This window comes from Hyperolius riggenbachi, chromosome 1 (genome assembly GCF_040937935.1).
Source record: "Hyperolius riggenbachi isolate aHypRig1 chromosome 1, aHypRig1.pri, whole genome shotgun sequence".
Taxonomy (NCBI): domain Eukaryota; kingdom Metazoa; phylum Chordata; class Amphibia; order Anura; family Hyperoliidae; genus Hyperolius; species Hyperolius riggenbachi.
This window is the reverse complement of record NC_090646.1, coordinates 488,754,271-488,779,940: the sequence shown is the minus strand read 5'-3', so window position 1 is coordinate 488,779,940 and position 25,670 is coordinate 488,754,271. Positions and strand designations below refer to the sequence as shown.

The 25,670-nt window shown below is 44.1% G+C and overlaps 1 protein-coding gene across 1 annotated transcript in view; it reads left to right on the top strand.

Moving 5' to 3' along the window:
- The window catches only part of LOC137532010 (glutathione S-transferase theta-1-like), a 42,527-nt gene extending 24,277 nt beyond the window's left edge, over window positions 1-18,250 (top strand). The window contains exon 5 of the mRNA XM_068252138.1: window positions 18,047-18,250. Coding sequence (XP_068108239.1) covers window positions 18,047-18,250 — 204 coding nt within the window. The remainder of the gene's footprint in view (window positions 1-18,046) is intronic.
- Window positions 18,251-25,670: the final 7,420 nt, after the last annotated feature.

Here is a 25,670-nt window from a genome sequence, read left to right as displayed (position 1 = left end):
ATCCACCCTACACCAACGCCTGGACCGGCAGGTAGCCGACTACCTGGCGTTGAGTGTGGATGTAGACACTGCGAAAAGCGACGATGAACCCTTGGACTACTGGTTGCGCAGGCTTGACCTGTGGCCAAAGCTGTCCCAATTTGCCATACAACTTCTCTCTTGCCCTGCCGCAAGCGTCCTGTCAGAAAGGACCTTCAGTGCAGCTGGAGGCATAGTTACTGAGAAGAGAAGTCGCTTAAGTCACGACAGTGTTCAGTACCTGACCTTTATCAAAATGAATGAGGAATGGATCCCGGAGGGCTACTGCACGACCGAAGACTAAGTCAGTACCCACACACAGCATCTCTGCCTGCAGGCCGCTTGCCTTCTCCGCCACCACCAACAGGGTCCAGGACTCTAGGCGGATTCCTGAATTTTTAAGGCCGCTGTTGGCAGCGGCCGCTACACTAATTTTTCTGGTGCGTGTACATGCCTGCCTAATTTTTCTGGCTGCACTGCGAGCGGCTGCAACAAAAAAACAAAAGGCATGTACATGTGCCCATCTCCCTTCGTGATCATTACCTTGCCGCTGTGAAGGGGCTTGCGTATCACAATGAAGCAATGACCACCGGCTATTTGAGTGTCTCGGGTGGGGGTGGCACACCAAAGATAATAAGGTCGTTGCTTCATTGTGGTCAGACCAAATTTGATCAGCTGGACAGTCACTGTTGTTCTATCATTGAGCTACCACAGCCCGGCGACCATATGGGCTTGAAAAACGCCACGGCCTACACTCTGGCCACGGTGCGCACCAGTCCAGCACGGTCATCACTACGCAAACAGCTGTTTGTGGTGCGTTACACAGTGAGTTTGGTGTGTCAGTGTGAAGCAGAACTCTAATTACACTCCCTGATTGATGTATACCTATGCAAGATGTTTGAAAGCACGTTAGGCAATGTGATTTCTGCCCTTAAAACGCTGCTTTGCGTCAAATCCAGATTTTTCCCTGGGACTTTGGGCATGTATCCCACTCCGCCATGCCCCCCTCCAGGTGTTAGACCCTTTGAAACATCTTTTCCATCACTTTTGTGGCCAGCATAATTTTTTCTATTTTTCAAAGTTCGCCTCCCCATTGAAGTCTATTGCGGTTCGCGAACTTTTACGCGAACCGAACCTTCCGCGAAGGTTCGCGAACGGGGTTCGCGAACCGAAAATCTGAGGTTCGCGACCTCTCTAGTGGCGTGTACAAAGGAAATGGACGTCGCTCGGCCAAGATGATCCACCTGACAGATCGGTTGCAGTTGGCAGTTGGGGACTACTGTACACACGTGTATCAAAAAAGGGCGCCTGGAAAAAAGGGCACGGGATATAGCCGAAATTTTAAGTTTTAATGCAAAACCATATTTTTCTTTTAAGGGGTTGTAAAATTTAGTGCTAAATAGGTTAAATAAACGGAAATGAAATGGCAATATACCGTCTATAACAACAAACGAATTCTGAAAAGAAACATCAAATATCGTCTATAACAAAAACGATATTTACACTTGTATTAAGCATAGCAATGCAATGGTAGGTTTTACAGATATTTTACTGTAATTATACCAAAACTGTAGGCTCTCACAGATCTCTCCCTATCCCTAACCCCTAGACCCCTCTGTTTAAATATATATAATTTAATAAATTGTATATATTACGTATATTGTGCTGTAACTATACCTAACCTTACTCTCACACAGAGCCCTCCCTGTACCTATCCCTAACCCCTAGATCCCCCTGGTAGTGCCTAACCCTAAGACCCTCCCTGGTGGTTACTAACCCTAAGACCCCCCCTGGTGGTGCCTAACCCTAAGACCCCCTGGTGGTGGCTAACCCTAAGACCCCCCTGGTGGTGCCTAACCCTAAGACCCCCCCCCCCGGTTGGTGCCTAACCCTAAGACCCCCCCTGGTGGTGCCTAACCCTAAGACCCCCCTGGTGGTGCCTAACCCTAAGACCCCCCTGGTGGTGCCTAACCCTAAGACCCCCCTGGTGGTGCCTAACCCTAAGACCCCCCCGGTTGGTGCCTAACCCTAAGACCCCCCTGGTGGTGCCTAACCCTAAGACCCCCCTGGTGGTTCCTAACCCTAAGAGTAGGTTGGTGCCTAACCCTAAGACCCCCCCCCCCCCGGTTGGTGCCTAACCCTAAGACCCCCCTGGTGGTGCCTAACCCTAAGACCCCCCTGGTGGTGCCTAACCCTAACCACCCCCCTGGTGGTGCCTAACCCTAACCACCCCCTGATTGCGTATATTATACTGTAACTATACCTAACCCTCCCTGTACCTATCCCTAACCCCTAGACCCCCCTGGTAATGCCTAAACCTAACCATCCCCACCGCACAAACACCCTAAACACATATAAACAATAATATATTTATTCCTTAAAATCCTTCTCTACAAATAACATGAATAAAATAATTTATATATTTGTAATAGAATAAATATAAATAGAGAAAAGTATATATAAATATATACAATACAATAGATAGCCTTACAAGCATTAAAAATCTTAAAATAACAGTAACATTAAAAGCGATATTTTAGTAACTATAATCAACGCATTATAAGTGTAAAAACAACCTTAAAATAACAGTAATATTAAAAGCGATATTTTAGTAACTATAATCAACGCATTATAAGTGTACAAACATACCAAAAGTGATGTATTGCTAATACAATGAGGTTGAAAACGGTATTTACGCATTATACATATGAAAACAAATTTTTAAATGATCAAAGAAGTGTAAACGAAAATTTAGTTGTTATACGTTTGTAAGCGAAATTTTTAAACTAAATAATAAGTAAAAACTGATATAAGCGAAATTTAAAAACGAAAAATAAGTATAACACAAACTCAAAACGAACTTGTAAACGATATTTGTTATAAACCTTATTCTGTAAATGAAAACTTTTGTTAACACGATCCCTGTAACCGCTATTTCTCGGGCGCCCTTTTTTCTGTCGGGCGCTGAATAGCCTATATTTTGCATTGCAGTCTATGGCGGCGCCCTTTTTGTCCACTATTCCTGTGCGCCCTAGCACCACTGTACACATGTCTATCAACTAAGCGGTCGTTATCAGTCGCCTCAGCTGATCTTAGTCAAGCATGTGTACGAGGCTTAAAGGAATACTATCGATTCACATATTTTTTTCAATTGACGTAGGAATTGTTTGGGAAGTGCTGCTAAGTAGAGAGGGGTTAAACCTCCGATTTTTGGTTCGCAAACCCTGTTCGCGAACTTCCGCGGAAGGTTCGGTTCGCGCGAAATTTTGCGAACCGCAATAGACTTCAATGGGGAGGCGAACTTGGAAAACTAGAAACACTTATGCTGACCCTTATGCTGACCAGAAAAGTGATGGGAAAGATGTTTCAAGGGGTCCAACACCTGGACCCCCAGGTGGAGAAGTGGGATACATGCCAAAAGTCCCAGGGAAAAATCTGGATTTGACGTAAAGCCGCGTTTTATGGGCAGAAATCCCATTGAATGCTAAATTGCAGGCCTAACGTGCTTTAAAAATCTTGCATGTGTATACATCAATCAGGTAGTGTAATTAGTGTACTGCTTCACACTGACACACCAAACTCACTGTGTAACGCACCGCAACCAGCTGTTTGTGTAGTGACGGCCATGCTGGACTACTGCGCAACATGGCGAGATTGCTCTTCCTCACTCAGTGATGTCAGGTAATGTGTGACTGCCTTATCAACTTTCCATGGCATTGTTAAAAAGCTTACGTTTTTTTTTAAAATTACATTTTCTACTTGCTGTGTACTTGTTCAGTACCGCTACAATGAGAATCATATGTAGGCGGGCAAGTCTGCCATTGTGACCCCGGGTAATGGCCAGGGTAGGAGGGTTTGAATCCGGTGTGGAGCCTGAGAAACAGCTACCACTACACATCCAAGGAGGGCAGCAGGCAGGCATGTCCATCCCGAGGTAGTGACCAAAAATAAAAATACAGGAGGAGGACTTTCGAGGCCCTGCTGTGTATTTGAAATGATTTAACTTTAAATCCTTTAACAAGAACCAGTTATGGCGGGCAAAGATGACACCACATTCCTTTCACGAGAATCATATGGAGGCGGGCAAGTCTGCCATTGTGACCCCGGGCAATGGCCGGGGAATGAGGGGTTGAATCCGGTGTGGAGCCTGAGAAACGGCTACCACCACACATCCAAGGAGGGCAGCAGGCAGGCATGCCCGTCCCGAGGTAGTGACCAAAAATAACAATACAGGAGAACTTTCGAGGGCTTGCTGTATTTGAAATGAATTAACTTTAAATCCTTTAACGAGAACCAGTTATGGCGGGCAAAGGTGACACCACATTCTTTTCACGAGAATCATATACATGGCACCGGACACTGCCCCCAGTTGTTTCTGAGGAAGAGCTCCCTCTGCTTCTTTCATGGACTCGTCTCCTCCTACTCCTCTCTGGCTCCCACTCTGAACTGTCCCCCTGGTCATCTTCTCTATTGGGAACATACGTGGCATCCGTATAATCGTCATCATAATCCTCCTGCCCAGCTTCGCTTTCCTCAGACACCTCCACAACTGCACCAACATCAGGTACTTCATCATCCCCCTCCTCACACGTTACGTCTATACGATCACCACCTAACTCAGTCGTATGAGGTGTTGTAACTTGCTTAGCGCCTTCATCTTGTTGTAGCATTATTGGCTGTGAATCAGTGATTTTAACACCAAATAACTCCTGCGAAATGTCAAATGCAGCGGATGTGGTGCTTGTTGTAGCGCTGGTGGCTGGGGGAGATGAGGTGTTCTGTGTTAAATACTCAACCACGTCCTCACAATTTTGGGAAGTGATGGCACGTGCCTTCTTCTGAGCACTATACTTTGGGCCAGGTCCGCACGAAATCATAGCAACACCACCTCGCACAGACCTGCCAGTGCCTGGTGGCCTTCCTCTGGGTCTGCCTCTACCTCTTCCTCTACCTGGTTTGTCCATTTTGTCCATCTTGGGGGATGCTAGGTATATGCAGTGAGGTGGGTTCACTCAACTCAAAGGTAGGTAGATGCAGTGAGCTGGGTTCACTGAACACAAAAGTTAGTTATATGCAGTGAGGTGAGTTCACTCAACACAAAGGTGGTTAGATGCAGTGAGGTAGGTTCACTGAACACAAAGGTAGTTACATGCAGTGAGGTGAGTTCACTCAACACAAAGGTAGTTAGATGCAGTGAGGTGGCTTCACTGAACACAAAAGGTAGTTAGATGCAGTCAGGTGAGTTCACTCAACACAAAGGTAGTTATATGCAGTGAGGTGGGTTCACTCAACACAAAAGGTAGTTAGATGCAGTGAAGCTGATTCTTATGAAAAAAAACAAAAAAGACACAGAGACCGGGAGCCCGATCTGGTGTATTATCAATGAGACACCAGACTATGTGCGTAAAACAGTGATATACTCACAAAATTGGGTTGTTGTAGAAAGCAACCACCTTTCTCGCATGTGAGGAAGTACCGTCCTCACTCGGCCTTGCTTCTGATAGTAATATAGGTCGCAGCTCCAGGTAAAAAGTTGGCCACTTGGAACAACTTCCAAGTGTGCACTCCCCTATACCGGGGTGGCAAAGATTCAAGAAGGGTAGGAGGCGCCTGTAGACTTATATCAGTGGTAGATAATATGGTAATAATAAATAATAAAGTAATAATAGAAAGGGTTCTCTTGTTCCTACCTTATAGTAGTGAAAATCACACGCAAGGTAGTAATAGATACTTCTTAACTTTTATTGAGGCACAAATGACAACGCGTTTCTCGGCTACAGCCGCTTCCTCAGGTCTATGGATGTGCCTTTAAATACAGATGGCAGAATTCAAAATAGACATATAACACTCAGCACCGATAGTCATAAGTACACAAATAAATAAATAAACAATATGACCAATAAAACAATAATACAATAAGACAGTAGGATATAGTCCATTGGTATAGCTTGTACAATAAAAACAATAGGGTATAATCCATGGGCCCTGGTGGTAATATGTAAACACCGGTGGCTACCCATAGAGACAATAAATGTAATTAAAACATGTAATCAAAGATGCTGCTCAAAATCAATGTGCAAATCTGCAACTAAAAAATATATAACCGAATGTGCAAATCTGCAACTAAAAAATATACATAGCTATATATGACTAGAATCACATAGAATTCTCATACAATACATAAAAGACGAGAATTTCAATCAGATTATATGTATATATATATATATATATATATATATATATATATATATATATATATATATATATATATATATATATATATATATATACACATACACGTACATATACATACACACATCTATACACACATACAAGTAAAAATTGCATACATAATGCATTGAGGCCAGAGAGATAATGTCCCATATCTGTATCTCAAACAATATGTCTGATGGAAAATGTGCAATATAATATAACTCATGAGGGGGCCAATAGATAATAGGTACACTGAGAGAAAGTTAACAAGTAGAATTGGACATTATTTAAAAGAGCTCCTTTGTGGAGTAATATATATGGGATCCAGAGATACCCACAGGGATTGACATTAGGTATCTGGGGGATGTCAGGGCTAGTGACTGATAAGATTAGTGTCAGTGGGGGCGGGGAAGTCCAAATCTATATAATGGAGGTGAAGTTGAAGTATATCCCTGAGAGTATCGGGGCAGGGCAAGTGTGCCTTTAAATATTGGGCCTCCGGCGATCAGGAGATCCCATGGCGACGGGGCGGGATGACGTCACCGACGTCGTGACGTCAAAGGGGATTCCGATCCACCCCATAGAGCTGCCTGGCACTAATTGGCCAGGCAGCGCACGGGGTCTGGGGGGGGGGGGGGCGGCTGCGGCGCGACGGATCGGCGGGTAGCGGCGACGATCGGGCACTGCACGCAGCTAGCAAAGTGCTAGCTGCGTGCAGCAAAAAAAAATTATGCAAATCGGCCCAGCGGGGCCTGAGCGGTGCCTTCCGGCGGCATAGCCCGAGCTCAGCTCGGGCTTACCGCCAGGAAGGTTAACAGGGAAAGTTTTTTTAAAGGGGCGGCCGCGTTCTAAGGGACTAGGGAAAGGGGTGAGGGATATTGGATATACCAATACGCAGATAGCTATAACAAAACAGAAAAACAGAAAAATATGTGTAAAATAGAAAAATATATGTACAGCCCCCATTAATATATTGAAGAAATGAAACCATGTATTAAATATATGCAGAGTAGTGTAGAACAGCAGTAGGGACCAAAGATATCGGTACATCCATATCACATATATAGTCAATAAGTAATGTAATAATAATAGTACACATATATACACAGTATACAGGTGTTAATGATGGAACATCCTGTAGCATTTAATTTGAATCTAAGGATCTTATAGCAGGCATACATAGTATACAGAAATCATCGCTTCTCAGGGTTGTTACCAATATGGGGGCTCATGAATAAGGAAAGAGATAACATAACAACAACAGTGTATCGATGGTTGATACCTATAATAGGCTTGCTTTTATGACTGATTCACAGCCTAATATATACATTTGAGTGGATTCAACAGAAAAGCTAGCCCGCTATTCAGGCTTCTGTTGGTATTCTGAATTATGGCCCTACCTTTAATTTAAGAGTTATATGATCAAGGTCAGTGATGGGGTGGAGGACCTAGGACCCAGGTCTTCATTTTGGATAGATATAGGGATCAGAGAGGCCTCAAGGGGGACATGTATAAGGGAAAGGAATATTGGTAAGAAATAGGGTCACAGGTTGTGTTCCAGGCACACATTGAGCCCCTCAGGTTGAAGGGTATTCAGCTGAAATACCCAGTACATTTCTCTTCTTTTTAAACTACCATGACGATTTTGAGCTTCTTCCGGAATGTGTTCTATGGGGCAGATGCTTGTCCCATCTGTACTTTGGTTGTGTTGGATTTTATAATGTCTAGAGAGGCCATGCTTCATATAGCCTCTTTCAATATTTCGCCTATGTTGGCCGCTTCTAGTTCTCAGCTGTTGGGTCGTACGGCCCACGTATTGTAGCCCACAAGGGCAGGTTATTTGGTAGATGATAAAGTCCGAGGCACAGTCCATCTGGTGTTTTATAGGGAAAACTTCTCCTGTGGTGGTGGATTCAACATTCTGTGCCCCGTTTCGGATCTTATCGCAACACAGACACCTAGGTTGGTTGCATCGTGTAGCCAATCCCTGCATATTGCTGGACTGGCGGGTCGTATCCTTAGATCCTGCAGGGTTTTTAATTTTACTTGGTGCTAGTTGTGTTTTTAGATTTTTGGCTCTCCTGAAAACACATTTAGGCTTTTCCGTCAATTCTCTTTTCAAGTAGGGATCCTTCAGCAAAAGTGGCCAATGTTTGCTGAGTACAGTTTTGATGGAATTGTGTTGGCTAGAAAATCTAGTAATGAAGTTTGGTTCCTTTTGTGTCTGTACTTCCTGTTTTGTAGATGCTCCAAGGAGGTCTTCACGATCGGTATTCCTTGCCCTCTTCTTCGCTTGCTTGATAAGTCTACCGGGGAAATGCTTCTCTCTGAACTTTCTTGATAGCACTTTTGCTTGTTCGTCGAACACCCTGGTATCCGTGCAGTTTTTGCGAATTCGCAGGAATTGCCCATAGGGTATATTCGTTTTCCATGCCCTATAGTGACTACTATTATAGTCGATATAGGAGTTGGAGTCCACTGCTTTAAAGAAGTCCCTCGACTTTATTGTGTGATTCTCATGATAAAGTACTACATCTAAATATTCAATTTGTCGTTCATTGTGGTTTAAAGTAAAAGATATTCCCCAGTCGTTGTTATTCAGGTAGTTTTTAAAGGTATGGATTGAAGAAATATCCCCATCCCAAATGAGAATCAGGTCATCAATATATCTTCTATAATAGATGATATTTCTGGTGTATGGATTGGATGCACTTAATAATAGTTTTTCCAAGAGGCCCATGGTCAAGTTGGCATAGCTGGGCGCAAAGCTCGCCCCCGTTGCTGTCCCCCTCTTCTGTAGGTATATGGTCCCCATGAACTGGAAGAAATTATGGCTGAGTATAAAGGATATCGCCTGTATCAGAAAAAATGTTTGGTTAGTGGGCATGTTCCCGTCATTTACTAAAAAGTGCCAGACAGCGGCCAGCCCAATCCGATGATGTATGTTGGAGTATAAGGCCGAATAACATCCAAGGTAACCCATTAGTATCCCTCTTTCCACGGTATATCTTCCAATTCCTTTAGCAGCTGTGTAGAGTCTTTCAGATATGATGGTAATTTTTGTACATATACTTGTAAGTGTAGGTCAACTAGTTCTGAGAGATGTGATGTTAGGGACTCGATTCCTGCTATGATGGGACGTCCTGGTGGGTTCTTTAGGTTCTTATGTATCTTCGGTAAATGATAGAAGTGTGCCATCTTTGGGTTAGGTATCATGATATATTCTTTCTCGTTTTTGTTGATGATTCCCTCTTTAAAGGCCCATAGTATGCGTTTTAGATGCAGTGAGGTGGGTTCACTGAGCACAAAGGTAGTTAGATGCAGTGAGGTGGGTTCACTGAACACATAGGTAGTTATATGCAGTGAGGTGAGTTCACTCAACACAAACGTAGGTGTATGCAGTGATGAGGTGGGTTAACTAAACACTACAGATACTAGTAGTAGGTATATGCAGTACTGGGTAGTACAATGTGCAGCTCCCTGTCACACACATACAGTAGGTAGTCACTGAATGTGCTGCTGCTGCTGGCAGTGGCACACACACAGTATGAATTAGCAATGCTGTCTAAGCAACACAAGTGTCAGTTTGACACACAGAAAAAAAAAAATGATCACACGAGCAGGATTAGCTCTGAAAAGAGCTGTTGAATGAGGGGTGCTATTAAAGCAATAACATTCAGCCAGGAGCAAGCTAAGAAGCCCAGAGCCTGACTAATCTGTCCCTAGGAGAAAAAGTCTGCAGCAGCTCGCCCTAGTCTGTCTATGTGCAGGCACACGAGTGAGTGTAATGGCCACCGGAGCCTGCCTTATATAAGGGGGTGGGGCTCCAGGGCTGAGTGTAGCCGGATTGGCTACAATGTGCCTGCTGACTGTGATGTAGAGGGTCAAAGTTGACCCTCATAGAGCATTATGGGGCGAATCGAACTTAGATAGTTCCCCTTCGCCGGTGAAGGCGAACCACCCGAAGTTCGCATGGAACCTTTCGCCGGCGAACCGTTCGGCCCATCTCTACTGCTTAGTACTGGTGTATACATTTTAGTAGAAACGTCTTTGTTTACTGTTATCAAATACTTTCAAACTTTGACAAAACTGGCAGACTGAGCCATGAGGAGAGGGGAAATTCCCCTCACACTTGATCAGTTAACTCTATGGGCTCGATTCACAAAGCGGTGCTAACCCAGTTAGAGACTTTAGGCGTGATGACCATTTCACCACGCTGGTGAAAAGCCAGTTTAGGCGTGATAAGTTTAGGCGTGATAAGTTTAGGCATGATAAGTTTAGATAAGTTTAGATCGTGTGCAAAGTCCCGTACGCAAAGCAGCGCCATTAAACTCTATGCGAAGTGCACCAGACTTTGCTAGCGCAAAACTTTTTATCAGCTGTGCACTGCGGTACTAACCCAGTTGGTGCTTAAACTTATCACACCTAAACTTATCACACCTAAACTTATCATGCCTAAACTGAGTTTAGGCGTGATAAAGGACTTTTCATCGGCGTGCTAACTGTTAGCACCGCTTTGTGAATCAGGCCCTATGTGTAACTCTTTGGGCCTGATTCACAAAGCGGTGCTAACAGTTAGCACGCTGGTGAAAAGCCCTTTATCACGCCTAAACTCAGTTTAGGCATGATAAGTTTAGGTGTGATAAGTTTAGGCATGATAAGTTTAGGTGTGATAAGTTTAGGCATGATAAGTTTAAGCGCCAACTGCGTTAGCACCGCAGTGCACAGCTGATCAAAAGTTTTACGCTAGCAAAGTCTGGTGCACTTCGTATAAAGTTTAATGGCGCTGCTTTGCGTGCGGGACTTTGCAAGCGATCTAAACTTATCTAAACTTATCATGCCTAAACTTATCACACCTAAACTTATCATGCCTAAACTTATCACACCTAAACTGGCTTTTCACCAGCGTGGTGCAATGGTTATCACGCCTAAAGTCTCTAACTGGGTTAGCACCGCTTTGTGAATCGAGCCCTTTGTGTGACAGAGAGAAAGCTTCCAACAGCTGCAGCTTCTGTGTCCTGTGTTTCTGACTGAAGTGTCTGAAGAGAGCAGAGGAAATGTAACTAATTGTCACAGCTTTTCATACTGTTTTTGCGTTCAGAGTTTGGCCTCGATTCACCAAGCGGTGATAACTCAGTTATCACGCCTAAAGTACTTTAGGCGTGATAACCTCTTCACCACTGAGTTATCACCGCTTTTGCCTGCTCTTCGCGCGAAGTTATCGCGCGTACGCGCGTGCGCGCGTACGCGCGCAAGAGCGCGCGCAAAGTCCCATAGGGCTTAATGGGCACTTCGCGCGAAGCACGGTGCGCTGCGCGCGTAGCGCACCGCGCTACGCGCGCATAACTTTGCGCGCGGGAGTTCGCGTGAAGCCCTGCTTATCATGCCTAAAGTGACTTTAGGCGTGATAAGGGGCTTTTCACCGCGGTGCAAACACTTTGCACCGCTTGGTGAATCAAGCTCTTTGATTAGTTGATATTTGCTTTCTGTAGTCTGATATGCAACTCTGGCTGTGCATTGAAGCAGACACCCCTTCTGCAATTGATTTGTCCCAATATAGCTAAATCCTACCCTCAATAAATTACAGCTTTTGCCTCTGATATTTAACATGAAAAGTAGGAAAATGTTTACACAGCTACTTAGACATTATTTGTACATTGTCATTTTAGTACACTTGGGTAGTGATAGTAATCCTTTAAACCACATAGGCTATCATTCATAAAGCATTTCCGCATGCGGAAATGCTTAATACCGCTGACTTTACCGAACACTCAGCAAAATCCCCATTCATAAAGCCTCTTTCCGCATGAAAAGCTGACATTCCCGTGCAGAGCGATACATTTCTGCCTTGTGCGGAGTTTTTCTAGATTTATCTAGAAAAAGTAACAAACACGTCTATTCATAAAGATAAGAGCAAGCGGTATGCGGAAGGAAAATACCGCTTGCTCGACAGTAGCGATAGGCGGGCGGATTACTTGTAAATGAATGGGACGGACCTCCCAAGCAGCATCAGACAGAGCAGCGCACGGAGGGAATCGGGCAGCTTTTATGTTTCCGCATGTCTTCCGCCACGCTACCGCCAGCTTCCTCCAGAAAACCTCCGCACTTGTATCGCAACAGGCAACTTTTTTATGAATGACCACCCAGAAGTCTTAAGTACCACTTGCGGAGAAGAACGGTGTTTTCCCGCACTACCGACTGGTCCTTTATGAATAATAGCCATACCCACAGTGTAAATAATGGGCATTCACTTCAGTGGTCTGTTACCACTGCATACTGCACCACAACCACTGCTCGCATTTCTTCCCATCGTTTTTATAGTGTTTACCCAGTGGCCAGAAACATGATGCAGGTGTAGGAACTAGCACAATCCTGGATGGATAACCAGCAAAGGTCGAGCATAGCCATGAGCATTTAAAAGGCATTTGCCACCGAAGTGCCACCAGCAGTTGCTTAACTAGTTAACCACTAAAGGTTTTTTTCCCTTTAAGGAACAGAGCAACATTCACCTTTCAGCCCTCCTCCCTATCATTTGCCAATAACTATCATTAATTATCACAACAAATTGATCTATATCTTGGTTTGTTTGTTTTTTATACGTATTTTATCCTACATGCATGTTAACGGGAATAATAAGGAAAACATGGAAAAAATGAATTGCTTCTCTGTTTTCAACCATTATAGTTTTAAAAGTTGTGTGCTCGTCACTAATGACAAGCCTTTATTTGCAAAAATAACCGTAATATACCCTCATGACATGTCCTTCAGGTACCTAGTTATTTATTTTGTTGTCATTTTTTTTTATTTGCAAATGTTTTATTTTGGTAACTATGGGAGAGAGGGGGAGGTTAAGGGTTAATTTTAGTGGGAGATGTATGTATTTTTATTTAAGAAATGTCTGTAGGTGTATTTTTACTATTTAGCCACTAGATGTCCCCCCACTTAATCTTCCCGTGCGTGCTGTTAGGTAGTAATGCGTGTATGTGTTACTTACTTTTTGTCAATGACCACGGCATCTCATTGATGCTGGTAGTCATTGATCCCAGGCACTTGAAGTAGATCAGTGAATGGGAACTGTCACTGTGTTCCCATTCACTGATCTGTGTACTAACGGGCAGTGACAAGTATGCACGCGGGAGCATGCACAGTGGCGTTAGGCGAAACATTGATGGTGTGTCAATGTGAAAAGTTCAGGGAAAGCAAGCACCAAAGCACTCTTGTGAAAGATCCTTTGTACTCTGCATGTGAAAAGCACAAAAAACAGACTGTTTTCCACAACAGAAATCAAAAGTAAACAAAAATGTTGACAGATCCTGTGTTATATATAGGATCTGCTAATAGAAGGAATGCGCTCTTGTACAGTATGCGATAATTCCAGACATCAGACAAAAAGCGTATGTGATGTACATAGCGATGCTATGTATGACATGTCCGAGACAATGGAGACACTATGTTGTAGGGTTTGTGCCATGGAAGTTCCAACACATCCGCTGTCAACGGGCACAGCACTTATCCGATGTAGTGGGAACCAAGCCTAGGGCTTGTCTATGCAAAAAATGCACATTTTTTATGTACTCAATTTTTATGCACACACTGCACATACAGTATAACCTTGAGCATTATTCCACAGCAGTTGATGATTTTCACTAGGAGAACCCACACTATGTGCAATATTTTGTTTTAAAAAAAAGTACTTTTTTCCTGCATGGGAAAATTGCATTCAACTGTGAACCATCCCAAGGCCCAGTTCACACTGTTATTAAAAAAAAAAACAAAAACAAAAAAAAAACTGATTTGTATAAAAAGTGATCTTTCCAAACGGATCAGTCTTTAAAAGGCATGAATTTGTTATCCATTCCATTAGCGCGTGGTCAATGGGATGCAACCGTCGATCCAGAAAAATCACTCTCACTCCAAACTTGCAGTCCATTCAGTGGAACGGATTAACCACTTGAGGACCGTAGGCTTTACCCCCCTTAAGGACCAGACCCTTTTTTTTCCATTCAGACCACTGCAGCTTTCATGGTTTATTGCTCGCTCATACAACCTACCACCTAAATGAATTTTGGCTCCTTTTCTTGTCACTAATAAAGATTTCTTTTGGTGCTATTTGATTGCTGCTGCGATTTTTACATTTTAATATATTTACCAAAAAAGACATGAATTTTGGCAAAAAAATGATTTTTCTAACTTTCTGTGCTGACATTTTTCAAATAAAGTAAAATTTCTGTATACATGCAGCACGAAAAATGTGGACAAACATGTTTTTAATAAAAAAAAAACCATTCAGCCTATATTGATTGGTTTGGGTAAAAGTTATAGCTTTTACAAACTATGGTGCAAAAAGTGAATTTTCCCATTTTGAAGCATCTATGACTTTTCTGACCACCTGTCATGTTTCATGAGAGGCTAGAATTCCAGGCTAGTATAAATACCCCACAAATGACCCCATTTTGGAAAGAAGACATCCCAAAGTATTCACTGAGAGGCATGGTGAGTTCAAAGAAGATTTTATTTTTTTGTCACAAGTTAGCGGAAAATGACACTTTGTGACAAAAAAAAAAAAAGTTTCCATTTCTGCTAACTTGCGACAAAAAAAAATGAAATCTGCCACGGACTCACTATGCTCCTCTCTGAATACCTTGAAGTGTCTACTTTCCAAAATGGGGTAATTTGTGGGGTGTGTTTACTGTCCTGGCATTTTGGGGGTGCCTAATTGTAAGCACCCCTGTAAAGCCTAAAGGTGCTCATTGGACTTTGGGCCCCTTAGCGCAGTTAGGCTGCAAAAAAGTGCCACACATGTGGTATTGTCGTACTCAGGAGAAGTAGTATAATGTGTTTTGGGGTGTATTTTTACACATACCCATGCTGGGTGGGAGAAATATCTCTGTAAATGACAATAGTTTGATTTTTTTTTACACACAATTGTCCATTTACAGAGATATTTCTCCCACTCAGCATGGGTATGTGTAAAAATACACCCCAAAACACATTATACTACTTCTCCTGAGTACGGCGATACCACATGTGTGGCACTTTTTTGCACCCTAACTGCGCTAAGGGGCCCAAAGTCCAATGAGTACCTTTAGGATTTCACAGGTCATTTTTGTTTCAAGACTACTCCTCACGGTTTAGGGCCCCTAAAATGCCAGGGCAGTATAGGAACCCCACTAATGACCCCATTTTAGAAAGAAGACACCCCAAGGTATTCCGTTAGGAGTATGGTGAGTTCATAGAAGATTTTATTTTTTGTCACAAGTTAGCGGAAATTGATTTTAATTGTTTTTTTTTTTACAAAGTGTCATTTTCCGCTAACTTGTGACAAAAAATAAAATCTTCTATGAACTCACCATACTCCTAATGGAATACCTTTGGGTGTCTTCTTTCTAGAATGGGGTCATTTGTGGGGTTCTTATACTGCCCAGGCATTTTAGGGGCCCTAAACCGTGAGGAGTAGTCTTGAAGCCAAATGTCGCAAAATGACCTGTGAAATCCTAAAGGTACTCATTGGACTTTGGGCCCCTTAGCGCACTTAGTGTGTAAAAAAGTGCTACACATGTGGTACCGTCGTACTCAGGAGAAGTAGTATAATGTGTTTTGGGGTGTATTTTTACACATACCCATGCTGGGTGGGAGAAATATCTCTGTAAATGACATTTGTTTGATTTTTGTTACACACAATTGTCCATTTACAGAGAGATATCTGAGAGGTGCTGTGGGCGATCAGGGGGCATGGGGGGGGGGTGCTTGGGTGTGCTTGGGTGCAGACTAGGGTGGCTGCAGCCTGCCCTGGTGGTCCCTTGGACACTGGGACCACCAGGGCAGGAGGCAGCCTGTATAATAGGCTTTGTATACATTACAAAGCCTATTATACGCATTGATCGGCGGTATTCTGTATTCCTCTGCCCGCCGGCGCTGCTAAGTGGCCGGCGAGCTGGAGGCTAAATTCCCGGCCATCGATCCCCGGCGGGGGATCGCGTCGCGGATGACGCGATCGCTCCACCCATGCCCGTACAAGGACCGCCGCCTCTGTGCATGCGGTGGTCCTTGCGGGATCTACTTACCGGCCGCCCTTGTGCAGTGGGCGGTCGGCAAGTGGTTAAACGGATCTGTTCCAAAGGAGCAATGTGAACGGATCCTATTGCTTAAAGGATACATCCAAGGTTAAACAAAAATCAAAATCCACTTACCTGGGGCTTCCTCCAGCCCCTGGCAGCCATCCTGTGCCCTCACCGCAACTCCGCTTACTGCCGGTGTCCTACGCTGAAGAAGCCGACCTCGCCAGGTCGGCTTCTGGGTTGGCTTCATGTGTGCTGCACGGCGCGGGTCACCTGGTGTAGCCGACGTCATCAGGTCTCTACTGTGCAGGCACAGTAGTTCTGCACCTGCGCAGTACAGACCTGATGACGTTGGCTACACGACGTGACCCGCACCGTGGAGCGCACATGAAGCCGACCTGGCGAGGTCGGCTTCTTCAGCGTAGGACATCAGCAGTGAGCGGAGCTGCGGTGAGGGCACAGGATGGCTGCCAGGGGCTGGAGGAAGCCCCAGGTAAGTGGATTTTGATTTTTGTTTTACCTTGGATGTATTCTTTAACCACTCTGCGACTGCCTCACCCTGAATTTTGTCATCTCGCGATGTGCAAGATTTGCAGGGAACAAGCACTCGCTCAAGCGCCATTCACTGCAGGGGGAGAGAGGCGGCCGCAGAAATAAGCCTGCTAGCCCACAATCTCGGCTGGCAGGCTTCTGATCACAACACAAGGGGGGAGGGGGTGTAAATTAAATGTAAACGCCGCTGCGGACATCCCGCAGCACTGTGCAAGTGACAGGCATGTCACTTAAAGGGAACCTTAACTGAGAGGGATATGGATGTTTCCTTTTAAACAATACCAGTTTCTTGTCAGTCCTGCTGATCTCTTTGGCTGCATTAGTGGCTGAAGCACACACCTGAAACAAGCATGCAGCTAATCCAGTCTGACTTCAGTCAGAGAACCTGATCTGCATGCTTGTTGAGGGGCTGGGGATAAAAGTATTAGAGACACAGGATCAGCAGGAGAGTTAGGCAACTGGTATTATTTTAAAAGGAAAAATCCATATTCTTCTCAGTTTAGGTATCCCTTTAAAGGGCAGAAATCACATTATACACATCTGTGGGTGTCAGTGGGCTGTGGAGTGTCACACACAAAAAAAAAACCAGGAGACTGATGTGCTAGCCCTCAAAAGGGCTGTTTGGGGTGCTTTCACAGCAAGTGAGGGACAAGAACACAGGCCTAGCTAATGCTTTCCCTACCTACCTGCAGAAAGTTTGACCCTGCTCTCACTAACAGCAGCCATCAGACAATTGATCCAATATGGCCACCGCAACTGCTTTTTGATAGGGGGGTGGTGATCCAGGAGGGGTGTTAGCTGATTGGTTGTCATGTGTCTGCTGACTTTAGGTAAGGGGTCAAAGTTTAGTTCAATGATGATGTTTAGGGGGCGGGTCGAACACCCCAAATGTTCGCTGCGAATGCAAACAGCGAATGTTCGCAGAATACTGTTCGCCGGTGAACTGTTCGGGCCATCTCTATTCAGCACCCACGTGACAACCAATACCCCCTAGCCAGAGACGAGAGGTTGGGGGGCATGCGGGAGGTGGAGGGGTTGCAAGGCCCCTTTTTAAAATTTGAGCAGGACCCTCTGCACGGCCCTGCTTCTATTGATTTGTGATACACTTATATGTCTTATCGATTTTTTTTTTTATGAAAGTGGATCTATTTTTTGGACCTACTGTGGATTTTTTTTTTAACTTTATGATTTATGCAATGTTACAGGGTGTTGGTTCCGGAGTTAAAGTGTTTGAAAGCAGTCGAAGGCTGGCAGCTTGGAAGCAGAGAGTGGTGGAGGCCGTTGGGGAGGAGCTGTTCATGGAAGCTCATAAGATAGTGCTGCATTTCGAGGATATGAAAACTACACCACCCACACTGACACCGGCAGCTAAGGGGCAGTGTAAATACATAGTGGAGGGTTTCTGCTGATGATGAATCTGCCTTAGAGTAAAATCATTTATTAGAAATAAAATTCTTTCCTGTGTGGATCTGTATTGAATCCAGACTCAGAATGTCACTATCGAGGGAAATTAAATACAGCCAGTCAAGTAAGACTCTTAATTGGGCCCATTAATAAAACTGCATTAAAATGGAACTTGTATTTAGTATTCAATGTAAAAAAAATTATTTGAGACTTGGTATTTATATAGAAGTGATGGATACATTGCTAGTCCCACGTTGCATCTTTAAAACAGAGTGGCATTGCTTTCTTTTTGTCTATTCAAATTTATGGGTCTGCATAAGAATTTGTGATTGGAAAGTGGAAGCCCCTCCCAGTTCATTTCCCTCTTCTCCTGTCTGTGTCCAGCCAGCTTTCCTCTTATCCATCTTCTATTGGCACCCCTGTAATGTACCATAAGCGCTGATAGAAAATGGAAGCAAAGGGATGCCAATCAGAGAATAATACTAATAGGCGGAGTGGGAATGCAGCCTGCAATGTGACAGGAAAATATAACTCTTCCAAATATACTTGTTTCTAATGTCAACTTATACATGAGTCTTCACACTTTGCTGTTTAAAGGGGCTAGTTTAAAGTTTGAGTGTCGAGTTATACTTGAAGATGACTTTTTTTTTTCTACCTGATTCTTTACTGACTCTTTATTCAGAGTTCCTCCTGTTAACTGCAGATCAAGAAGCATATCATGTTAAAGTGCTGTGTACAGAAGTATTAAAGCAATACTGACGTGAATTTGAGAAGAAAGTCACATACTCACCAATGGAAATGTAAGGCTTTGGTTCCCATATAGCCTTCCCGATCCTCTCTTCATCTCTTTGGTCCACCACTGTGCCCCCATGAAAGTAATGGGACCTAATGGTTGAGTACGCCTTCAGGAGTGCTCGTAAGGGCTTCAGAAGTTCTCACGCATGTGCAGTACGTAGTCGCTTGTCTTTGGAAGAACTCAGGGATGCGAGTGCATCTGAAGCCTTCCTGAGAGGAGTCCTAAAGGGGGACAGGGGAAGACCAAGGGTACGGAGAGAGGACTGGGAAAGCTTTATGGATCCAGCGCCTTCCCTCTCCATAGGCAGGGCTGGATTTCTGTCAAAGTCAGCTCAGTAACACTTCCAGTAACACTTCCACTTGCCTATTAACCTCTTGCCGACCGTGTCACGCGGGCGTGGCCGCGGCGGCAGCCCCAGGACCAGTGTTGCCAACCGTCAGTAAATTTACTGACAGTCAGTAAAAAAGTCAACAAATCTGGGCTGTCAGTAAAGTCCATGAAAAACTTTGTGGTGTCAGTAAAAAAAACCTCTCTCTTTCCCAGAAGATCACAGCACTTACGGCTTATCAGTTCACATATCACTCTGGAATGTACACTGCTCTAGCTAGAGGTGGCCATACATCTGTAGACTTGGTGGCCGATCAACCATCAGATAAGACAACTATTATTATAAAAATAGGTGCCATCAAAAGCATGCCTAGTTTACAATCAAACCAATTTCGGGCAGAAATCGGTTGCATGGAAAATCTCAGTTTGGCATGCTCGATAAGGTGTGCAGCGGTAAGGGCTGTGATAATCGAGAACAAATTTGAAGGAAACCCCTGGTCGCATCCCCCAAATGTAAATGTATCAAAGTCTCCCCCACAGATGCCATGCATTAGTACTTCACCTGTCCGGTGTCCGCCACTGCACTCTTCTTCTTCATTCGTGCCCCACGTAGTTGCCGGTGTATTGCACGTGGGGCGCATGAGTGATATCTTTCATTGAATTTCAATAATATTAGATGTCAGTAAAAAAAGTGTTCTGTCAGTAAATTTTTTGTGTTTTGTCAGTAAAAATGTATTTCCGAGGTTGGCAACACTGCCCAGGACCGCCTAACGCCTATTGGCGTAAAGTCCTGGGGCTCTGTTTTGCAGGAGATCGCGCGCAGGCTGTGCGCGCATCTCCTGCTTGGGGGGTGGAGCTCCGCCCCGCCTTCAGTCTCCGAGCGGGGAGACTGTTAGACGGCGTGATCGCCGTCTATTTCTATGTACAGCGCTGCGATCGGCAGCAGCGCTGTATTGGGGACAAGAGAGCGATCGGCTCTCATAGGCAGAAGCCTATGACAGCCGATCGCCATAATTGGCTGGCTGTGGGGAGGGAGGGAAGATTTTTAAAGAAACAGCTTTAAAAAAAAAAGTAACAATAATATTTATTTAAAAAAAAAATAAACATGGGGGAGTGATCAGACCCCACCAACAGAGAGCTCTGTTGGTGGGGAGAAAAGGGGGGGGATCACTTGTGTGCTGTGTTGTGCGGCCCTGCAGCTTAGCCTTAAAGCTGCAGTGGCCTATTTTACTAAAAATGGCCTGGTCACTAGGGTGGTTTAGCACTGCGGTCCTCAAGAGGTTAATAATTCCAGTATGGAATAAAAATGTATTGTTTGTAAAACGTATTTGAAGAGTGATTCCAAAAATGCTGCTTTTGTTCTGGTTCCTTGTTATTGGGTGTGTTCTTAATGTTGGTAATAACAACATTATTACTTTAAAACTGCAGTATAGTAAAGCAACCACAAGATGTCACTGTATGTAGAATGAAGTGAAGTTCTCTACAGTATTGCGATTTCCTGTATTCACTACGTGTTCCTCTCTGTTCCAAGTAAGCAGCATTAGCTGATGGTGGTGTGTGATTTATTTCTGCATGATTTTCTTCAGTAAATAGTTCTAACTTGTTAATCGGGGTGCTTACGTGTGTGTACAGACCACTCTGCTCCATCACTTAAAAGGGATTTGGCTTTCACATTTAATTGAAAAATAGCGTTATTGCCTTTATTCCTTGGCAGGATATGGAAGACATTCAAGTCTGGCAGTCTTTTTAATAATCTTTAAGTGGATACAGCAGAGGCCTGCTGCCATATTTTGTCATATGACAATTGGGCAATCACTGGATAAGAGTGCAGTCACACAGATGCGTATCTTTAAGGGTGCTGGCATGGCATGTGCCCCAGGTGTCCTCCCTCTTCAAACAAGGATAAGCATAAGAATGCATTCTTCTGTGAACTAAAACCCTGGCTTTTAATTTAGCTGTAGGGATAACAGTTGTGCCTGGATGAGTAAATCTGTGAATGCATTTGTTTGAACATTTGCATGTGAGAGTGCGAAGGGTTAATTGATTTTTGCTGTTTCTAGCCACACCCCCTTCAGCACCTCCCTTTCCCTAATAATTTATTTAATGTCCTAACTAGAGGCGATGTGCCTGGATATATGTATGTTTATTCTTCAAACAGGGGGGGGGGGGGGGGGGGGGGGGGCAGTGCTGCATTCCTGAGTCTAATGCTGGGCATACATGGCTCGATTGTGCCACTCTATTCCGCGCCTGATCGTTTTCCGTGCTCGATTCTGCAGGCGATTCTCATCGTCTGCTCGATTCTCTTATCTTTTCCCATTGTCCTCCATGCAGAATCGAGCATGGAAACGATCGGCGGGAGATCGGACATGTCGGAAATTATCTATCGAGCTAACTAAATGGTTCAGAATCGAGCCGTGTATTCCCAGCATAAGGGAGTAACAATCGCTCAGCAGCCTGGCCGTCTCAGTCTTTGTCATATATCTACATTAGAAGCTATTGAGAGTTGGGCTCTAAACTTTGTCCCTCTTTCCCTGTCCTGGCAGCCCCCCTCCTGTGCTCCCCCTACCACAGATCATGTCTCAGTCCCCTGAGATAGAGGCAGATGCTGCTGGTCTGGAGGTTACAGGATCTCCCATTCATTCCCCTCTCTGTCATTCACACATTTCTCAGCCTTATCACTCTTTTATTGATGACACTCTCTGCACTTTAACCATTACCCTGCTGGCATATCTGTGGCCAGCTCTTGTACACAGTCTATTTTGAATGTCAAAATGCACTTTATTTCTAGCTCAGTATCTACCTACTGATATGTAATAGGTAGTCAGGCTTTTGTTTTGTTATAATCATCACTGCAAAACAAATGTTTCATTGTTTTCATTTATATGAAAGTGGTGGTGGCTGCCATATTTATTTCCTTTTAAATAATACCAGTTGCCTGGCAGACCTGCTGATCTTTCTGGTCAGTTGGGTCTAAATCACACACCTGACACATGCATGCAACTAATTGTGTCAGATTTGTCATAGACGTTTGATCGGCATGTTTGTTCGGAGCCTATGGTTTAAAGTATTAAAGGAAGAGGATCAGCAGGATAGCCTAAATTATTTAGTGACTGTTACATTCTGGTATTTGTATGTGTGTGTGTGTGTGTGTTCTGATAGTGTGAAGGAGTTACCCTACCCAGAAAGGTTAGACAGGATGCTGTTGATTGTAGGGTGTGTGTGTGTGTGTGTGTGTGTGTGCGTGCGTGTGTGTACGTGTGTGCGTGTGCATGTGTGTGTGTGTGGAGGGGGTGGTGGGGTTGCAATTTTACTATTTGCCATGAGTGCTGTCTTGCCTAGATACGCAGGGCCGCCTTCAGACATTTTTGAGCACAATACTGGTCAAACAAACCCCCGCCCCCTAAAATAAGAAAAAATGATCATACCATACAATATCACGAATGCAATGCAGAGCCAATGCTCAATCACCAACAAATTGTACTCCTTTCTTTTACAAAACATAAAATATGCACAGTTGCCATTACTGAAAATGTATTGAAACTTCTGAATGCTATAAAACCACCACAAAATAGTAAAACAACCACAGTCTTCAAAGAAAAAATGCATAAGCACTATGTAATTGGGGGAAAAAAATTATCTAAAATCTGAATCAGATCAGTTTTACCAGAATCCGTTTTTGATAGGTGCAGTTTGAACCCAGCCTTAGTAAATTTACATCACAAAAGAGTCTAAAAATCCCATATAAAAGGCAACAGAAAAAGCACCATCAATTTTATACTTACCTGGTGCTGTCTTCTCTTCTCTTCAGCATGGGGGCATCAAGCTTTATAGTGCAGCAAAACTGAGCCACACCCAGTGCCACTCTACATGTGTCCCTTAAAAGTAAATTAATACAAAATATTCTTAAGTTTGATAGATAACCTAGAGTCCTCCCTAAACCACTTGAGGACTGCAGGCTTTACCCCCCTTAAGGACCAGGCACTTTTTTTCCATTCAGACCACTGCAGCTTTCACGGTTTATTGCTCGCTCATACAACCTACCACCTAAATGAATTTTGGCTCCTTTTCTTGTCACTAATAAAGCTTTCTTTTGGTGCTATTTGATTGCTGCTGCGATTTTTACTTTTTATTATATTCATCAAAAAAGACATGAATTTTGTCAAAAAAATGATTTTTTTTAACTTTCTGTGCTGACATTTTTCAAATAAAGTAAAATTTCTGTATACATGCAGCACAAAAAATGTGGACAAACATGTTTTTGCTAAAAAATAAACCCATTCAGCCTATATTTATTGGTTTGGGTAAAAGTTATAGCGTTTATAAACTATAATGCAAAAAGTGAATTTTCCCATTTTGAAGCATCTCTGACTTTTCTGACCACCTGTCATGTTTCATGAGGGGCTAGAATTCCAGGATAGTATAAATAACCCCCAAATGACCCCATTTTGGAAAGAAGACATCCCAAAGTATTAACTGAGAGGCATAGTGAGTTCATAGAAGATATTATTTTTTGTCACACGTTAGCGGAAAATGACAGTTTGTGACAAGAGAAGAAAAAAAAAAAGTTTCCATTTCTGCTAACTTGTGACAAAAAAAAAAATGAAATCTGCCACGGACTCACCATGCCCCTCTCTGAATACCTTGAAGTGTCTACTTTCCAAAATGGGGTCATTTGTGGGGTGTGTTTACTGTCCTCGCATTTTGGGGGTGCTAATTTGTAAGCACCACTGTAAAGCCTAAAGGTGCTTATTGGACTTTGGGCCCCTTAGCGCAGTTAGGCTGCAAAAAAGTGCCACACATGTGGCATTGCCGTACTCAGGAGAAGTAGTATAATGTGTTTTGGGGTGTATTTGTACACATATCCATGCTGGGTGGGAGAAATATTTCTGTAAATGACAATCTTTTGATTTTTGTTTACACACAATTGTCCATTTACAGAGATATTTATCCCACCCAGGATGGGTATGTGTAAAAATACACCCCAAAATACATTATACTACTTCTCCCGAGTACGGCAATACCACATGTGTGGCACTTTTTTGCACCCTAACTGCGCTAAGGGGCCCAAAGTCCAATGAGTACCTTTAGGTTTTACAGTGGTGCTTACAAATTAGCACCCCCCAAAATTTCCTACAGTACAAGGCTAACCTGCAGCAGTTCCACACTGCCTTTGCTGATGCAAAGCAGGAATATCTTACCAAGCTCATTGGAGCACAAGCTTTCAACCCCCCCGGCGTCTCTTTGCCACTTTCAACTCCCTGCGTAAAACCCAACCCCCTCCCTCCATTTCCTCCCTCTCTGCCACAGATTTAGCGACCCACTTCAATATTCAGCCTTCAATCCCCCCTTTCCACCCCCTCCCATCCAGCTCCTCCTTCACCTTATCCTCCCCTCACCTCCTTCACTCCTACTACCATTGAGGAAGTCAGCCACCTACCATACAACGCCTTGACTCCATCCCTTCTGAATTAATCCGTCCTCACTTCCTGGATTTGGCCCCAGTCCTCACTGCCCTATTTAACCCCTCCCTATCCACAGGCACCTTCCCCTTAGACTTCAAGCAGGCTACTGTATTACCCCTGCTCAAGAAACCCTCCGTCGACCCCTAACTACCACCCTATCTCCCTCCTCCCCTTTGCCTCAAAACTCCGTGAGCGTCTGGTTCACAAACACCTGACCCAGTACCTCAATGTCGACTCCCTACTAGACCCATTGCAATCTGGATTTGGGCCTGCTCACTCAACCGAAACAGCTCTCACCAAAGTGGTCAATGACCTTGCTTTAGCTAAAGCTGAAGGTAAATACTCCATTCTCCTCCTCCTTGACCTTTCAGCAGCTTTTGACACAGTGGACCATCCGCTACTCCTCTAGTCCCTCCAGTCCATGGGCATTCATCATGACCTTGCCTTTGCCTGGCTCTTATCCTACCTCTCCAACCGCTCCTTTACTACATCCTTCAGTGAATCCTCATCCACTCCCAACCACCTTTCGGTGGGAGTCCCCCAAGGCTCGGTCCTTGGCCCCCTACTGTTTCTCCCTATATACATCCTCCATTGGCAAGGTTATCTCCTCCATGGATTTTAACTATCATCTGTATGCAGATGACTCTCAGATCTACCTTCACACCCCCTGACCTATCCACCACTACCATGGACAAGGTCTCCTCCTGCCTATGAGCCATCTCCTCCTGGATGTCCGCTAGGTTCCTGAAACTAAACCTGGACAAAATGTAATTTATGATCTTCCCACCCCAGCCACCCCTGAAACTCCCAGATGTACATGCCACTGCTAACCACACTACC